This window comes from Trypanosoma rangeli (assembly GCF_003719475.1).
Source record: "Trypanosoma rangeli strain AM80 chromosome Unknown Tra_15.4_contig_00059, whole genome shotgun sequence".
Classification (NCBI taxonomy): Eukaryota; Euglenozoa; class Kinetoplastea; order Trypanosomatida; family Trypanosomatidae; genus Trypanosoma; species Trypanosoma rangeli.
In genome coordinates, this window is record NW_021705803.1 from 1 (window position 1) to 15,391 (window position 15,391).

At 58.2% G+C, this 15,391-nt stretch overlaps 7 protein-coding genes and 1 pseudogene across 7 annotated transcripts, besides 9 other annotated features; all 8 read right to left on the reverse strand.

The window, feature by feature from the left end:
* Nucleotides 1-1,836, reverse strand: TraAM80_02532 (trans-sialidase; the record flags this gene model as incomplete). The annotated part of the gene is made up of 1 exon (XM_029379532.1): nt 1-1,836. A coding segment is annotated over one exon (1,836 nt), but the record flags the coding sequence as incomplete, so codon positions are not given.
* Nucleotides 1,837-1,912: 76 nt separating this feature from the next.
* Nucleotides 1,913-1,931: a microsatellite.
* Nucleotides 1,932-2,839: 908 nt separating this feature from the next.
* Nucleotides 2,840-2,879: a microsatellite.
* A 213-nt stretch (nt 2,880-3,092) lies between these two features.
* Nucleotides 3,093-3,122: a microsatellite.
* Nucleotides 3,123-3,245: 123 nt separating this feature from the next.
* Nucleotides 3,246-3,276: a microsatellite.
* A 301-nt stretch (nt 3,277-3,577) lies between these two features.
* TraAM80_02533 (uncharacterized protein) lies at nt 3,578-4,192 on the reverse strand (the record flags this gene model as incomplete). The annotated part of the gene is made up of 1 exon (XM_029379533.1): nt 3,578-4,192. The coding sequence occupies one exon, from the start codon at nt 4,190-4,192 to the stop codon at nt 3,578-3,580; it is 615 nt and encodes a 204-aa protein (XP_029240593.1).
* A 217-nt stretch (nt 4,193-4,409) lies between these two features.
* Nucleotides 4,410-4,448: a microsatellite.
* Nucleotides 4,449-4,623: 175 nt separating this feature from the next.
* On the reverse strand, nt 4,624-7,212 carry TraAM80_02534 (zinc-binding phosphatase; the record flags this gene model as incomplete). Its single annotated transcript, XM_029379534.1, has 1 exon — nt 4,624-7,212. The coding sequence occupies one exon, from the start codon at nt 7,210-7,212 to the stop codon at nt 4,624-4,626; it is 2,589 nt and encodes an 862-aa protein (XP_029240594.1).
* Nucleotides 7,213-7,697: 485 nt separating this feature from the next.
* Nucleotides 7,698-7,737: a microsatellite.
* A 57-nt stretch (nt 7,738-7,794) lies between these two features.
* Nucleotides 7,795-10,593, reverse strand: TraAM80_02535 (uncharacterized protein; the record flags this gene model as incomplete). The annotated part of the gene is made up of 1 exon (XM_029379535.1): nt 7,795-10,593. The coding sequence occupies one exon, from the start codon at nt 10,591-10,593 to the stop codon at nt 7,795-7,797; it is 2,799 nt and encodes a 932-aa protein (XP_029240595.1).
* Nucleotides 10,594-10,756: 163 nt separating this feature from the next.
* Nucleotides 10,757-10,810: a sequence feature (GA-rich).
* A 45-nt stretch (nt 10,811-10,855) lies between these two features.
* On the reverse strand, nt 10,856-11,596 carry TraAM80_02536 (septum formation inhibitor, Maf-like protein; the record flags this gene model as incomplete). Its single annotated transcript, XM_029379536.1, has 1 exon — nt 10,856-11,596. One exon carries the CDS (start codon nt 11,594-11,596, stop codon nt 10,856-10,858), a length of 741 nt encoding a protein of 246 aa, XP_029240596.1.
* Nucleotides 11,597-11,702: 106 nt separating this feature from the next.
* Nucleotides 11,703-11,723: a microsatellite.
* Nucleotides 11,723-11,744: a microsatellite.
* A 221-nt stretch (nt 11,745-11,965) lies between these two features.
* On the reverse strand, nt 11,966-14,551 carry TraAM80_02537 (uncharacterized protein; the record flags this gene model as incomplete). Its single annotated transcript, XM_029379537.1, has 1 exon — nt 11,966-14,551. The coding sequence occupies one exon, from the start codon at nt 14,549-14,551 to the stop codon at nt 11,966-11,968; it is 2,586 nt and encodes an 861-aa protein (XP_029240597.1).
* Nucleotide 14,552: 1 nt separating this feature from the next.
* On the reverse strand, nt 14,553-14,914 carry TraAM80_02538 (hypothetical protein; annotated as a pseudogene).
* Nucleotides 14,915-15,065: 151 nt separating this feature from the next.
* Nucleotides 15,066-15,389, reverse strand: TraAM80_02539 (uncharacterized protein; the record flags this gene model as incomplete). Its single annotated transcript, XM_029379538.1, has 1 exon — nt 15,066-15,389. A coding segment is annotated over one exon (324 nt), but the record flags the coding sequence as incomplete, so codon positions are not given.
* Between the last annotated feature and the right edge of the window lie 2 nt (nt 15,390-15,391).

Below are 15,391 nucleotides of genomic sequence, written 5' to 3' on the forward strand. Positions count from 1 at the left end.
ACCGTCCCCACCTCCCACGGCAGCTGCTGATGCATTCTCTTCTTCCCCGAACCTCGTCTTCCAGTGCCGACGCTCGTCGTACCGCAGCACGAGATGTTTCCTGGGTGAAAAACCATGCATGCTCACGCCCAGCAACGGGGTGGCGGCCGTGGGAACCTTGTCAATGATCACTGTCGCCACAAGTGTCAGCTCCTCACCCACATAACTGCGCACTGAATTGGGTCCTTGTCTGCCCACCGGCCACGCAATCCGTGCGCCGTGCCCTGCCAGCTGGAAGCCATTCTCAACCTTCTTCGTCCCCGTAGGCACCGTGGCGCCCACCCCAAAGTACTCGTCATTCCAGTGAGTATCGCTGGCGTTGTTGGACAAAAATCCAATCAGCCCGGCCGTTGGCAGAGGACCGACACAGCCAGCACCTTCTGCGCCATCCTTCATTGCAGCGGTGGTGGTGGAGCCGCAAAGCTTTGAGACCCTGTCATCAACTTCCTTCCATTTACTCAATACGGTCTTGATGTGACGCAGCTGCTCCGTGAGCGGCTTAAAAACAAAACTGCCTGGCCTTCCATGCTCCCCTTCCTTCGAGTAGAGGGCAAACAACCCATCCTTTGCGTGCAACAGCGTGCTGAAAGAGAATCCCGCATCATCAACAGATATTGGCCCAACATCATATATCCGAGCCCCATCAGAGAGCCACAGGTGAATTACATTATGGGTGTCGTTTGGTGCGCTGCCCCCTTCTTCTGTTCTGTGAATGAACACCAGCTGGGTGCACAGCAGCACAGTCTTCTCTTCAATTGTTGCTGTAATGAACTCCACAAAACCATAGATGTCCGGTAATGCGTATGCGTCCCTCAGCAGGCGCGAGAGTGGCCCGCTAGCCTCTGTCCATGTCTTCCCATTGTCAGCGGATTCGTACACCTTGCGCCACGAAGAAGAAGAAGGGGCCGCGGTGACCATGAGGAGTTTCCCCTCCCACTCGAGAAGCCTGGCGAAAGCGCAGTCATTGGCGATCGCAGCTTGCGCAGGAAATTTCCAACTCACGCCATTGTCGTCGGAGTAAATGACGGTGCAAGCGGTTATGTCCTCCCCTTCTTTTCCCTCGTAGGCTCGTTTTGTGGCCAAAAGAGGGAAAACAATCGTACTGCCCCCAACTGCAACCCCTCTGGACCCATCAACAGCCTCCAGCCTCTCCCACGAATGCTGCTGCATCGGCGCTTCATGCGTAGACTTCGGCAAGCTGGTCTTCTTCCATGAGACTTGCTTCACATCATTCTCTGCGGTCTTCCGAACCTCACCAACAATCAGCTCAAGGCCCCAGTAAGTTACAGGCCCCGAAGCACCATTGGTAATAACGGTGAAGTTCGACGCAAGAACAAATATTTTATTTCCCCTCACCACAGCCTTGGGACTGCGCACTACGTCATGGTGGCCCTCTTTGGCAGACGGTTCAGTCACAAGCTGCGTTTTCCAGTGATTATCCCATGCAGCGCCTTTTGGCATCTTACTGCCGCCTCCGTACGGGTGCCACTTTGCCCACATGTCAGTATACGTGCCGTATCTAACACCGTCGTTGTAGATGGCCAAAGCAAGCGCAACCATCACACCATCTGCCTCAACGAGGGAACTACCTTGGAATGAGGAAGCGCTCTTGTAGCGTGCTTCTATTCCCTCCTCTTCCCCATCAGCGGGCACCACATCCTCCTTCGGTTTGAAGAGCTCAACCTCCTTCGACTCCGTCCCTTCAGCGCCGGCAGCTTCACTGCTGCCGCGCGCCAGCAATGGGACAAAGAGGAGCAGCAGCAGCACCGCGGAAGACAAAAACACGTGCCGGGGCATGTTGGGTCGTCGCTGCTCTCACTCTCCCTCTCTCTCCCTTTCCTCCTTGCGGTGGATCCGCTCAGGCCGCGACGGTTGTGTGTGTATGTGTGTGTTGCCGGTGGTGACTGCAGAGCCTTCAGCGCGCACAGCAGCGAGTGGTGTTTGGTCTCCTTCCTTCTGCGTGTGTGGGTGCGTGGGAGAGACGAAAGAAGCAATGCCATAACGGAACGGGGGCGTGCCGGTAGAGAGAGGGAAGAGGGAGTTAAAGGCAGCGCAATCCCGCAAGGTGGCGGCCGCGGCACCGGAGCTCAGGCAGCAGCGGTGACTATCGCCCGAGACACAAAAGAAGAGATACCGCAGATGAAAAGTAATAAATTCCCGCAGTTCCCCCCAAAATAATAATAATTTTGAAAAAATGCACCGGCAGATGTTTTTGCCCCACGCACCCAGCAGCGCAAGAGGGCAGTGCGTGTCCGTGTGCGTTCATCGTCCGCAGGGGGAAATTAAAGATCGCCCTGCCGCAAAGGCCCTCACGCCCCCGCGCAGTTCATGCCTCACTCGGTCTGCCCCTCAACGCGTCCGTTGCGTCCAATCCGTGAGGCGCACGGCGCGCAACCACCGAGGCAGAAAAGGGGGAATAGAGGCGTGGATTCGTCCAGCAAAGCACCGGCAGCAGATGACAACAAAATGGGGTAGAGACACAAAAACAAAAATCATACACAAGGGGAAAAATGGACTCCTCGACGAAACGCAATGAGTGGCGCTGGGCGACTGCGTTTTTTTTTTTTTGATTCCCCACGAGACGTCGCAATTCCGCACTCTCGCTTTCACTCAGCAGGAGGCGCTGTCCCCCCCACAGCCCCGGCAGGACGAGCAGCAATGGCCGAGGCACACGCCCATCACACCCAGCGCTGTCGCCACATGTGTCCATCAACACCAAACACTGCGACGTCCCTGCAATGAGGGGAGGCGTTGATGAAGTGCGGTGCCGCGGGTTTGGGCGCCGGTGAAGGAGAAGGGGGCCCGCGCACCACATGCGAGCGCGCCGCCGCCCGCGCCCGGCAAAAGCAAAAAAGACGGCAAAATAAATACGGCGGCGAAGGCGGCGCCCAGCTGCCTTCGTCCTGCGCAGCCAGCCTGGGGCGTATGCTCCGCCGCGCCCGCACCCAGCCGGGGCCGAGGTTTTCTTTTCTCACATTTCCGCTTCTTGGGGGGGGCGTGCGTGCGCACGCGGCGGTGGCTGCAGTTGCCATTCCTTTAATTTAAGAGACGAGAATAATAAAAAAACAAAAACAAAAACAAAAGAAGATGCGTAGAGAGACGCGCGCCGGAAAAAAAAAAAACACGCGTGCATTATTTTTTTCCTTTTTGTAGGGCTAACGCAGTTCTTTGCCCATCCGCTTCTTCTCCGGCGGTGGGTTGCAGTTCTCGCCTTCCCCCCCCCTCCCCTCCCCTCCCTGCTGGACCGCTTTGACCGTAGCGGTCTGACATGAGCCCACCGCCCGCACCCCAGCACGGCGGTTATCCCTACATGGTTTTCCGTCGCCTCTCCGCTCCTCCTCCTTGTTGCGCGGCGTCCGCAAGTTGCTAAATGCGCAGCCGCCGCTATGCGACCAATTCCCTCGGTATTTTTTTTTGTTTTCTTGCGTTTTTGTTTTTGAAGCTCTCTCCTTTCTTCTTTTTTCCTTTCCACCTCGGGTCCTTCCTTTTCATTTGCCCGCGCAATATCTGCCATCCATTTTAGTCCTTGTCGGACTTCTCAGCCGCCCCTTCTTTCCGGCGCTGCTTGGGCCTGTGCGTCCTCCTTTTCGGCGTAGATCGGGATCGACTGCGTCCTCATCGCTGCGCAACGCGGGACGAAGTCTACCGGCACCTTCATGTCAAGTTTCGGCATGTGCTTCGGCTCCAGCAGGCGCTGCTTCGCATCGGGGTCGCCAAAAATAGGCTGTTCCTGCTCCTCTCGCTTCTTCCGCTCCTCAATCTCGCGTCGGCGGTTGTTCTCCGCAGGCTTCAAAAAATCAGGCACCACGGCGCCCTCCCCCGATCCACGAAAGAGCGAGGCAAAGACACTCTCAACATTCCTCTTGAGAGGGCGCCGATCCGCGCCGGCCTCCGGCGTGTGAAGCGGCAGTGGACGACTCACCGGGACGCGGTAGTGAGACACCAGTCGGCCCGTCGAGCTGCGTGCAACTTTCTTCGTGTAGTCGTCGTTCCGCATCAATTCGTGCACCGACGGGCGTCCCCCGTCGACGGAAGCCTCGCGCCCCTTCTTCCCAGGCGCAGCTGGTAGGAGAAATCGTTGGGGGATTTGCGTCAGGGGCTTTTCCTCCACGTAGATTGGGGGGCTTTCCAACGGCTGCGTCTCCATACTCATGCCCTTATTAAACCTCGCTGGGCGAATTCGCTTTGTGGGTTGCTTCGCTTTCCTTTCCTGGACTGCTCGTTGGCGCGGCCGCTGCTCTGCGCGATATGTGTTGCTTCTTGCGAGGGTGTTGTACTTTGCGCTATGTAGGCCTTCAGACTGCCGCGTTCCTGTGCACCGCAGCGGAGAGCAAAGGGGAACGATTCAGATGAGAGACTCACCACTAAGTCACGCACACGCACACGCACACGCACACGCACACACACACACCTTCACCATCACACGCGGCGGAAGTAACACATGCGAGCACAGCGACCGAGGCGTGCAAATCACAAGAGTACACGGAAGTGAGATACCAGCGAACTCCTGGCCCTTCTCCTCCCTGCCCTTCCCGGCTTCTCCCTCTCTCTCACACACACATGTACGCACCTGCATCTGCCCTGCTACTGACTATCCCATTCACACAGCTTGTAACAGTCCAGGCACAGCTTGAAGCTGCCAGGGCCGGAGTTTGCACAACTGCTACACAGGGTGGAGCCGCATCTAACGCACTGCTCCCGCAAGGAAAAGAATCCAAGCGTCTTGTGACACTGACTGCACATCTTAGAGTTACCCTTCCCGGACGCGGTGCTCGCAGCGGTAGCCGTTGAACGCCCAACACAAAGGTTTTGCAACCGTCGCCGCATGTCTGACACCTCCTCTCTACGTTCCACACACGAGTCCCGCAGAAATTCATCGAAGTATTCTTCCCACGCTTTGTGAAACATCAATTTTTTCGTCACTTTCTGTGTCCCATCGCAAAGCTCTATAGAACAGTTGTCCCCATCGTGCCGCAGGTAAAAGGACTCCCAAAATACAAGACGTTTGCTGCTGCAGTTGGGTGAAAGCCGCTGAATACCACTTCCCCGTTTCTTTGAGATGTACTGCCAGGCTGTCGCAGAGTCGTAGGCGTCGTTGACGAAGTAGAGCGGTGATTTCCCTGCGCGTTCCCTCGCCGCGGCACGCACCACGTGTGTCCAGATGGAGGCCGTGCCCAGACGCACCCCCTCAAACATGCGTTCCTTCTCCCCGTTGCAAAGAAACGTCCCGTAGAGGCAGGCGTACACCTCCTCGCTAAGGTACTCCAGCAGTCGTGTGGTAAACTCAAACTGCCGTGGAAACTGCCGCACCACCTGAAACACCACGTCCATCCATTGCACAAAGATGGGTGAGGGCTGCAACTTTGCGGCTGATTGCTGCGCGTCCGTGTCGGACCCAGTAACCCCCGCGTCGGAGGCGTAGCTGGTCTCCCCCAACACCTGATGATCACACCGCTCTGCAAACTTGTGCCCAAACGAGCAAAACTCCTTTTCCACCAGCACACAAAACCCGATAATGGTGCGATAAAAAGGGTCCAGCAGCAACATGGCGGTGGCGGTGCACTGCGGGGTGCGATCCCACCCATCGGTGCAGTGCACAAGGCAGGAGTTACCGAGGTCGAGAGACTCGGCAATCTTGTTAGAGCAGATCAAAACACGTTGGACATAATCCAGCCACCGCGTCCCGTCAAGCTGCAGAAGAAAATCCTCCCTAGCCTGCTTTCCATTGTACCGATGAATGAGGGTCTTTAACTTTGCAAAAGACTTTGAGACATTGTGAATGTTTTCAATGCCGTGGAACTTGACTTCGCAGAAGTCGTGGGTGGCACCGCCCTCGTAGCCCCCGCCCATGGCAAGATTTGCATGGGCCGCGTTGGAGGGTCGGCAGTCAAAGACGAAGAGAGTTCGTTGAGATCGCGTGGCCGCTGCAGTTGTGTCCTTCTGCACGCCTGGGGGCAGACGCATCGCCTGAGGCTCATCCAACGACGTGTCGAAGAGTGAGGGCGGCGGCATCGGCCTGCTGCTGAGCGGAGCAACCGACACAGACACAGACACCTCACTGCGGGGTTCGGCGTTGTGGGCATGATAGCCGCTGTTTGTAAACATACGGCATAACTCACCGTCCTGAAGCAGCGCTGGGGACCTCATTAAGGGCTGCGAGGCGCGTGCAAGCACGGCGCCGCTTCCCAGGTGCACAAACGACACGACGGGAAACCGTGCGCGGGAGCGGGTGGTCATTGCAGTTTCCAACAGCTCGTCGCTGGCGGCGTTGGGAACCACCACACGAAACGGGTACGTCGGCGACTTGCCGTAGCCGTTGCTTGGCTGCTTGACGCAAGTCAAGCGAAACCACGGCCGCAGGTCGCGCATGGTGCCAGCGCGGGAAGTATCACTCGGGCTTGGCACCGCCGTGCCGGGAAGCAGCGAGAGCTGCCTCTCAAGCTCTCGCTCCGCATCGTACAAATTCCAGCCAAACTCGATGCTGTCCATGAGATTCTCAACTCCATCCTCCACGACACCGCCACCCTCACAAACCCTGTCGATGCTGCGACTACCATCCCCCCTCTCCTCCGCCCGACGGGTTTCTTCAGTATTCTCAACATCATCCGCAGCGACGTTTTCGTAACGTGCGAAGTGGCGATTCCTGTAAAGCACAAACGCCGGCATGGACCTCAGTTGCGGGGCATTTAATTTTTGCCAGAGGCCCCGCACAGTAGTGGCCAGACGCTCTCCCTGCAGTAAAACCTCCACCTCCCAAAGATGCTTTGAGACGATCCTCAGCGTGTACCCGGCTGACGGGAAGTTACTTTGGGCAAGTGGCGGGGGCGTCTTTTCGTCTGGCGAGCACGTTGCCGTGTCGTGATCAGTGGCCGCCTGCCCCCACCCCCACTGAAATACGGCACGCGGCAACGCACTCATTGGCTTGCGCTGCACACTCCACGACGCAATCGAGAGGAGCGGCAGCGAGAACCCCAGCGCCTCCGCAACCCTGTCGCCCCCCTCGGGACGAATCACAACGCGATAGTTGGAGATGGTCAGTGCACAGCGCAACGGCTGTCTGTCGTCATCAGCAGGGTAGAGCAGGGCTGCCGCCTCACCCTCGATGGCGTTGTGACGAATATCAATAAAACTCTTTTCGCCGATCAGATGATCGGACAGTGTGCCTCTGGACATGGTGTGTGGGTTTTGCTGGTACCTTTTTGAGCTCTAGCGGCAAAGCGAGAAACAGAAAAAAGTAGGGTGATGGGGTGAGGGCGAATTGGGACCCGCCCGCCACACTGCGGAAAAAAGTGTCATTGCGCGGGAGGCAAGTGGATGCCGCAGGATGGCAAAGCCACCGTCGGTGCCCACCCACACCGATTCACGGACCCCTCGTCGTTGTTCTTCTTTCCTCTTCGTTTGCATGCACTTTCCCTCTTCTGCCGCCGCTGGACTGAAGCAGAGAAAGAAGCAGGCAGACAGGAAAGAAAATTAACAAGTAAAAAAAGAAAATGTTTTCACCCATTTTTTGTTTTTGTTCCCCCCCCCATCACCTAAACGCACAGCGGCGGCAGCAGCAGCCGGGGGTGGGGTGGGGTGGGGGATAAAAACAAGATGCATAGAAGTATTAGTACAGCAACATGACGGAGCCAGCGCACTAACGCAGCTGCAGGGAGCACATAATAATAACAACAACAACAAGAACAATAATAATAATAAAGGAGTAAAACGGAAGCGGCGCCCCCCACGACTCCGCGCCCCCACGCCCCATCGTGCTCAGAGTACATCCACGTAATTACTCCCTGGCCCGTCCATGCCACGTACTTTAATGATGTCTTTTTTACCCTCTGCTCTGTCATCACTTGTTCCCTCTGAGGCCTCTTGCGTGCTGCTGTACGCGATGCAGGCGCTGGGGGCACCACTACGCGGTGCTGCGGCGACAACATGAGTAGCATTGGGTGACTTGTCTACGAAGCCAGCATCATCCTCGCGAAACGCATGAGTGCCCGTGGTCAGTTTTGAGCAGGTCGACGGGACGTTGTGGCTGACGGGCGACCCAGGCAAGGCAGTAGCAGCCGTGGATGACTTCTGAGAATCCGCGGCACCCGCGCTCGCCGCGTCCGACGTGGCGTTCGTGGCATCCCTAACCTTTTCCCTTTTATCTAGCGTAGGGACAAGCAGCGCAGTACGAGCGAGTGGTTGCACCAGCTGCGTCGTTGCACCAACACCGTGGCGTGCAAGAAGGTCGGCAATGCAGTCTCTTGCCCTCCCCGTGAAGAGCTCCTGCCTGCCACAAGGGGCGGCAGTCACAGCGGCATCTCCCGCCACCGCCGTCGCCTCTGCTGCACCACCGTCCACTACAAAAACCGTGATGGTCGCAGCCTCGTCACTGTGCGACGGGTGCAACGCCTCCAGGCTGAAGTGACGCTTTGCTTGCACGCGAGTGGGGGCGCGCGGCGTCAATGACGGGCTGCCGACTTCATCCGCATCGGGGTTCAAAAGTGCGCCTGCGATGGCCACCTTCAGCTCTGCCGCAGTCTGGGCGCCAAAGACGGTGTACACCTCTGCGCTGGCATCCTCCGTGATGGCCTCCGCAACGGCCTCAAAGGAAATGAGAAGCGTCACCGGCATGTGGTGTACCGACTTACTGCTCAGCAGCTCCTCCGGCACTTTGCTGCCACTGACGAGTTTCAGTTCCCCAACATCCCCGTCCGCCAGTCGCGAGCTGAACCGCCTTGCCAACTCGTTGCGGTGGCGGCGCTGCCGCAACAGACCCATCGCGTAGCGTGCAAGTTGCCGCAGCGCGAGGACGGCCCCGCAGTTCACAAGCACCACAAGCGAGAGATGCGCCCACGCCACATGAAGGTCGGCGGCCGTTTTGTTCTTCGCCACAAACGCCTGCAACCGTGAAACGACGGAGAGAACAAACGGCAACGAGGAGGCGCCGCGGCTTTGCATTACGGCCACCACCACACGCCCTACCTCAATCACACACGACGGTGTCACGGGCTTCGCGCTGGCAATACAAGACAAAACCCATTTTTTTGCCACAACCACGTCCTGTTCATCCGTTATGAGTGGGGGAGGCGGCTCCGCCATCACCGTCGCTGAGTCGAAGACACTGCTTTCCAGAACTAACTCCTGCGATGCGACGGTCCCCACGAGGAGGCCCACTAGCACCTGGGCGGCATACGGCTGCGCCTCGTCGTGTGTCGCGAGAAAAGGCGCAATGACCCCCGAGAAGTTAATGTCGGTGCGGTCAGTCAGCGGAACAGCCCGCACGTACGGCGCGGCCTGAGACAGGATGCGCAGGCCGCGTACCACGTTCTTAGACACCGCCTCTTGGCATGCCCCCAATAGCTCCACGAGTATGAGGTGCAGCCGCAGTGCATTTCGCCATTTGTGAGTTGTGTACATAAGCGTCGTCACCAGCTGCAGGAGGAGGTTGTTGTAGTCCTCCGTCCGGTTGGCCTGACTCATGCATTTACGGACCACCTCAAACAAAATCTGCGGCCGCCCACCTGTCATGCGTACTTCGTGCATGCAGACAATGAGAGCTCGAATGACGCCATCCTGCACCTTCATCGTCGTTTCTTCCCCTTTACGGGGTACCATGATCATTTCACAGAGGCACTGGCAGACAGTGAAGCCGAGTTGCTGCGGCCGCCACTCTAACGCCCGCGCCAATGACCGCAGCGTGACACATGCAAACCCCGGTAACGACCATCCGTCGCAAGACGCAATGAACTCCAAGACAAGTTGCAGAAAGTGATGTATTCCGGCGTTTGAAACGCACCCAACCACCGTCCCTATGCCCCATGAAGCTGCGCTGATGCACGCAAGCTCCCGTTCCCGCGGTTCGGTGGGAAGGGCAACCCCATCGAATGGACCACTTTTGATGTGCTGTAGAAGCACCGCGAGGGGCTCATGCTGGATCCACTTCGATTCACCCTCAGCACGCATCGCGTTTAAAAGGTTTTGCAAGAAGGGAATTTTCTGGCGACTCGTTGTGTTTGCCAAGGCACCACGTACGCAGTATATAGCGTTCCCTAGTGCCACAATTGCGGCGTAGCGACACCGCATTGTAGCGGCATCATCATTTGCAATTGTCTCTAGGCACATTTTCTCCAGCGGGGGGAGTAGTTTTTCTCGGTTGTCCATTATCAAACGGCAGGAGTGCTCGCCATCCACGCGTCGGGCAAGTTTGTAACATAAAATGGCCAAGACATCCGCGGCCCCGATGCGATACTCCACTGTGGAGTGGGAGAAAAGCAGTACGCAAATACTAATGCAGTCCGGCACGAACCCACCAACGTCGTCAAACTGGGCAATTAAGTCTCGCAGCATTTGCACCCCCACCATGACACGCCGCACCTTATGCCGTTTGAGGGATATGACCAGCAGCTTGGAGATCTTGCGGCAAACACGTGAAATACGCTCAGGGTTGTTAGAAACGTAGTCCTGCAGGTTGCCAAAGGCATCTCGCACGGGGCTGCGCTGTAAGTCCTGGGAGAAAACGGCGATGATGAAGTTCTTGAAGCGCAGCCCCTTTTGCGGCGCACACGTGTTGCCCATTTCCCGCCAACTGTGGGACGCTGTTCGCCACGTGCGTGCTGCGTGGCAACACCACGAGTGCAGCAAAAAGAAAAAAAAAGAGGCGGGGCGAGTGGAAGGAGACCGAAAAGAGGTGTCAGCAACAATTAACGGGCAACGCGACCTCCCGCTCAGTGGCAGGTGAGAGGAGGAGGAGAGAAGAACAAAAGAAAAAGGAGGAGGAGGAGGGAGCAGGAGGCACGTGCCTTCTTCTCGCTGTTCTTTCCGCCACTTGGTTTGCGCGTCACCGCCAGACGCCGTCGCGTATGACTTGGTCCAACTCCGCGCACACCGCCCGCAGCGGGAGGCCCATCACGTTGTAGTAATCGCCATCAATCGCGGTTATGAGGCACGCCGCGGCGTCCTGAATGCCGTAGCCGCCCGCCTTCCCCTCCCAGTGGCGGCGGTTTGACGCATATGCAGCGATCTCCTCCTCCACCAGCGGTGCAAATTTAACTGTCGTGCGCACCTTCACCTCACGCCAGTGCAGCCCACCACCACCACCACCACCGCCGCTGCCACTGCTCGACTCGTCACGCACCACCAACACGACACCGCTCCACACGTCGTGTTGTGTGCCCGCGAAGCGACGCAGCATCGCCGCCGCCTCCTCCGAAGTGGCAGGCTTTTCAATGATCACAACTCCGCCATCAGGTGCCGGCATGGTGACCACCGTATCCGCCGCGATGAGGATGTCGAACGGCGGCGGGGGGTCAAAGCCATTTCTCTTTTCGTCCGTTACTTCGACGGCTTGCTGTGGCTGCTGCAGTTGACGCACGACGTCCTCTGCCTTGTGCCGGGCGGTGCGCAGCGCGTAGTCCCCGCCGCAGGTGAAGTTGGCCTTGGGGAGGTTCTCCGCAAAGCCCGACACACACACTTCGAGGTGGTGCAGGCCAACCTTTTCAAGTATTTCCCGTCGTCGCGGCGAAGCAGAGGCGAGCACAATGCGCTTTCGTCGCAGGAGATCGAGGTGCTGCAGTACCATAATAAACGTCCGCCTCCCACGTGAGGCCGCGCTTCCTCTCCTGCACCTCAATCTTGCCACTTCCCGCAGTTCTACCCCACCACTGCAAGAGAAAAGGAGGTGAGAAACACAAACACACACACACACATAATAATAATAATAATAATAAACACAGGCCGATAGGGGCGGCCGCATGCCTTTATGGACATCATCCACCGTTTTTTCCCTCCCTTCTCTTCGTCTTTTGTGTCTCTGTTTCGCTCCCTTGGCCGCCACTCCCGCCGCCCGCCCCTGTGCCTCAGTTTCTCGTTGCTCTCGCTTCCACACTGTGCGGCGGGCGGTGGTGGCGACGACGTGGACTCATCGTCCGCAACTTCGTGCTGACAGGCTCTACCGCTGCCGTTGTCTTTTGCCACCCTGCTCTCTTTTCCCCACGCCCCTGTCTGAGGCCCCTGTTGCTTCCTTTGCCTTCTCCCCGTCCGCCCCCAACTCCTGCTGCCGACGCCGAAGGCGCTCCAGCAGCGATGCAGAGACGATGGCCTCGGGGATTCTCACCGTCTCACTGCTGTGTGCCATCTCAGCTGTATTCGCACTATGTGCTGCTGCCTTGGCCATCTTTGCCAGCGCGGGAGGCGAGCGGTCCTCCGCCTCCTCCTCCGCCAGCTGCCTCGTTCTTTTGATCGCCTTTCGGGGCACTCCTTTTCGCTGTTGTTCTGGCGGCGACTCAACTGCTTTTTCCCCGCTCACTTCCTCATCTTCCTCCTCTTCCTCGTCGCTCTGCGTCTCAGACGAGCGAGCACGCTTGGGGCGTCTTTCCACCGCCTTTGAGAGGAGGGTGTTTGGCGTCTGCCGCGGCTTTCGCGACTCGGAACAAAGTACGGGCCCATCTGGCGCGGGGTGCCGCGTTGTGGGGACAATGTGGTCTTTCAGTGTTTCCGTCAGCTGCAGCTCCGCCTCCACCGCCTCCACAAATTTCTCCGCCGTGATGATGACCTCCGCCGCATCGGATAGCGCGCATGCCACACGCCCCCAGCGATTCGGTGTGCGGAGCGAAGCCATCTGCTCGAGCGCCGCGACAGATTCCTTCCTTATGCTTCTCAGCTCTGCCAAGTGCACGGCACAGGCATCCGTGTGGGGGGCGTGCCGCGCAATCGTTTCCTTCGCCCTCGACATCGCGACTTTGGCTTGTGTTATGCACAGGCGCAACGCCGCCCCGGCAGGGAGCAGAAGTGCCTCACGCAACGCCGCCTCGCCGCAATGCGGCAGCTCCTTCGCAAGAGCAGCGCGTACAGCATCTGCCCTCTTGTGCCACGCTCGCTCACGCTGCCTCAGCGCGGTTGCCCCCACCGCAACGGCAACGTTTTTACCGCGGTACCCCTTCTTGACACGGCACAACTCCCCGTTGACCTTCTCGCACCGCTGCAGGGCCTGCGCGACGGACTCGTACGCCTCCTCGAAGCGTTCGTCAAGCGTCACCACGACGCCCCTGTCTCGGTGCAGCAGCGCCTCGAGAGCGGACAATTCCGACTCCACACTTGACGGCAAAAGCAACGCCAACTCCATTTCATGGACTAGCCCCTGCACGTCCTCCAGCTGCTTCCGCACACTATCCTGCATTCCGCGGGTCGCCTCCTGTTGCTGCAGCAGTTCCTCCAACCTTTCTCCAGACGGCATTTCGCCAAACTTGGTCATGTCTGCTGAAAGCTTGATGGCCAGAGGCACGTACTCAGAGGGAGTGCTGAAGCAGTTGAGTGTCTCGACCGCAGGTGCATCAGCGATCACGACTTCTTCCCGTGCCGGCCTTTCGTAGTACACAACAGAGTTCTCGTGTTGGTACTTGTCATGAAGCGTGGCGATGTCATGGAGGAGTATATGGGCAAGAGGAAACACCCGCACGAGGTCCGACTCCTCCAGCAGTTCCTCAAGTTTTCTAAAGGGCTGCGCCGGCAAGTCGCCATCAGCGGTGCCACCGGCTTTAGCCGTCTGGGAGCCTACGAGCGTGGCACTCAATCGCCCAAGCAGCTTCCAACCGCCGCTCTGCCTCATCTTTTCCTTGAACGCCGCGGAGGCAGCCATGCTGCTAGCAAGCTCCTCCTCCTCCAGTTCCTTCACTAGTCGCCAGGCGTACGCAATGTGTCCAAGCGCAAGCGACATGTCAAGAACCTCCGCTGCGCTATTGTAGTGTTCCGCCCGATGGCGGTGGTACGCGGCAAGCAGCAGCTGCGGCAGGAAACGAAGCGACTCCAAGACGTGTGCCGCGGAAAGCCCCACGGTGTACGCACTGTGGGCGAGTTTCGCAAGGGCATTGTGTTGCTTCGATGTGGCGTGGGAGGTGGTGGCGTGCGCGTACTTCGCGACCGCCTTGCAGAAATCCGCCGTCTCGCGGAGGGTGCGAAAATTAAAGTTCTGCTGGATGAGGTCACAGTCCGCGGGCGTCAGCAGATTTTCCGATTCTTCCGTTAACAACGCCTGTTCTCCGTACGCTGCGAGTTCGGCCCCCACATGAAAACTGTTGAACGCGGCCTTCGTGTCCCCGCTGAGGGACGCGCTCGCACGCGAGTTGCGTGTCGCCCCGCGGGTGTAATTCACCTGCACACGCTCCATCGCCGCAATGCCTGCATTGCAGTTACTGATGGCAGCGTTGTACAACACAACAAACACCTCCATCGCCGGGCCGCTCACAGAAATGTCGCGGTCGGCGATGCGCACAGGCGGCAGCGCGAGTCTGCGCAGCAGCACGGCTGGCCACGGCGACGTCGCCGTGTGCAGCGCAAGAAGAAGAGCGCCGTGCGCCTTGGCGGTGCGTGCCCCCCTCTCCGGATCGCTGTAGCGCGTGAGCGGGGACTCCGCGTACGACGTGAGGGTGTTAAGCGCCGCCACCACAGCAGGGGTTGGGGCGAGCCCGACGGTGTGCAACGCGTCGTGTAGCAGCGTGCCCCACCGCACCACCTCTTCACGGGTGGCGGCTGGAAACATCACCGGCAGCCTCGGCTCCGCACTTTCTCTTTCTCTATCGGCTCCTCCCCACTGTGGGACGGCGATGGTGTCACGAGTGTGTGCCGCAAGTAAAGTAAAAGTGCAAGCAAATAATCAAACTTCCGTGCGTATGTATAACCTTTTCCTTCTCCTCTCCCCAGCGGAAATCAAAAACAAAACAAAGCAAAAAAAAAATACAACAAAAACACACACACACAGACCCTTTGCCTCCTTCAGTAGATGTACGGACTCGCGCTGGTGCCGTGAAGGCGACGATAACCGCGGAGGAAAATACGGTGGAAACAGAAAGAAAGAAAGAAACAGGTGCGCGTGCGCTGGAACAGGGCCCCAGCTGCGGGAAAAAATGAAGTGGCAGCAACAACGAAGACCCCAAACAACAGCAGCAACAACGGCAAAATAATTAACACACATGTGCAAATTAGAAACGTTACACACACACAAATTAACCACCACCTCTTTAGGGGGACGGTGACCCAACGGGGGACCCCTGAGATCAGCGGCGGCGAAGCACCACCAGAGAGCACGCCGTGGACGTGAGCCCAGGGATCATCTGCAGCTGCTGCAGTAACGCCTGCGCGTCTGCGTGAGTTGCCACCACCTCCAGCGACCCCGCCATCTTTGCCTGAATGATGTCAACAAAGGACACCATGCCGTCGCGGTGCCGCTCGCAGCATAGGAAGGCCATTCCGCCGGTACGCAGAAGCCGCGCGAGTGCCGGGGCCACGTGGCTAGCAATGGTGTGGTCGTACACAATATCGCTGCCCAGCACCAGGTCGTACTGCCCACACATGGCATCTGGAATGGACGCGAAGTCCAAAC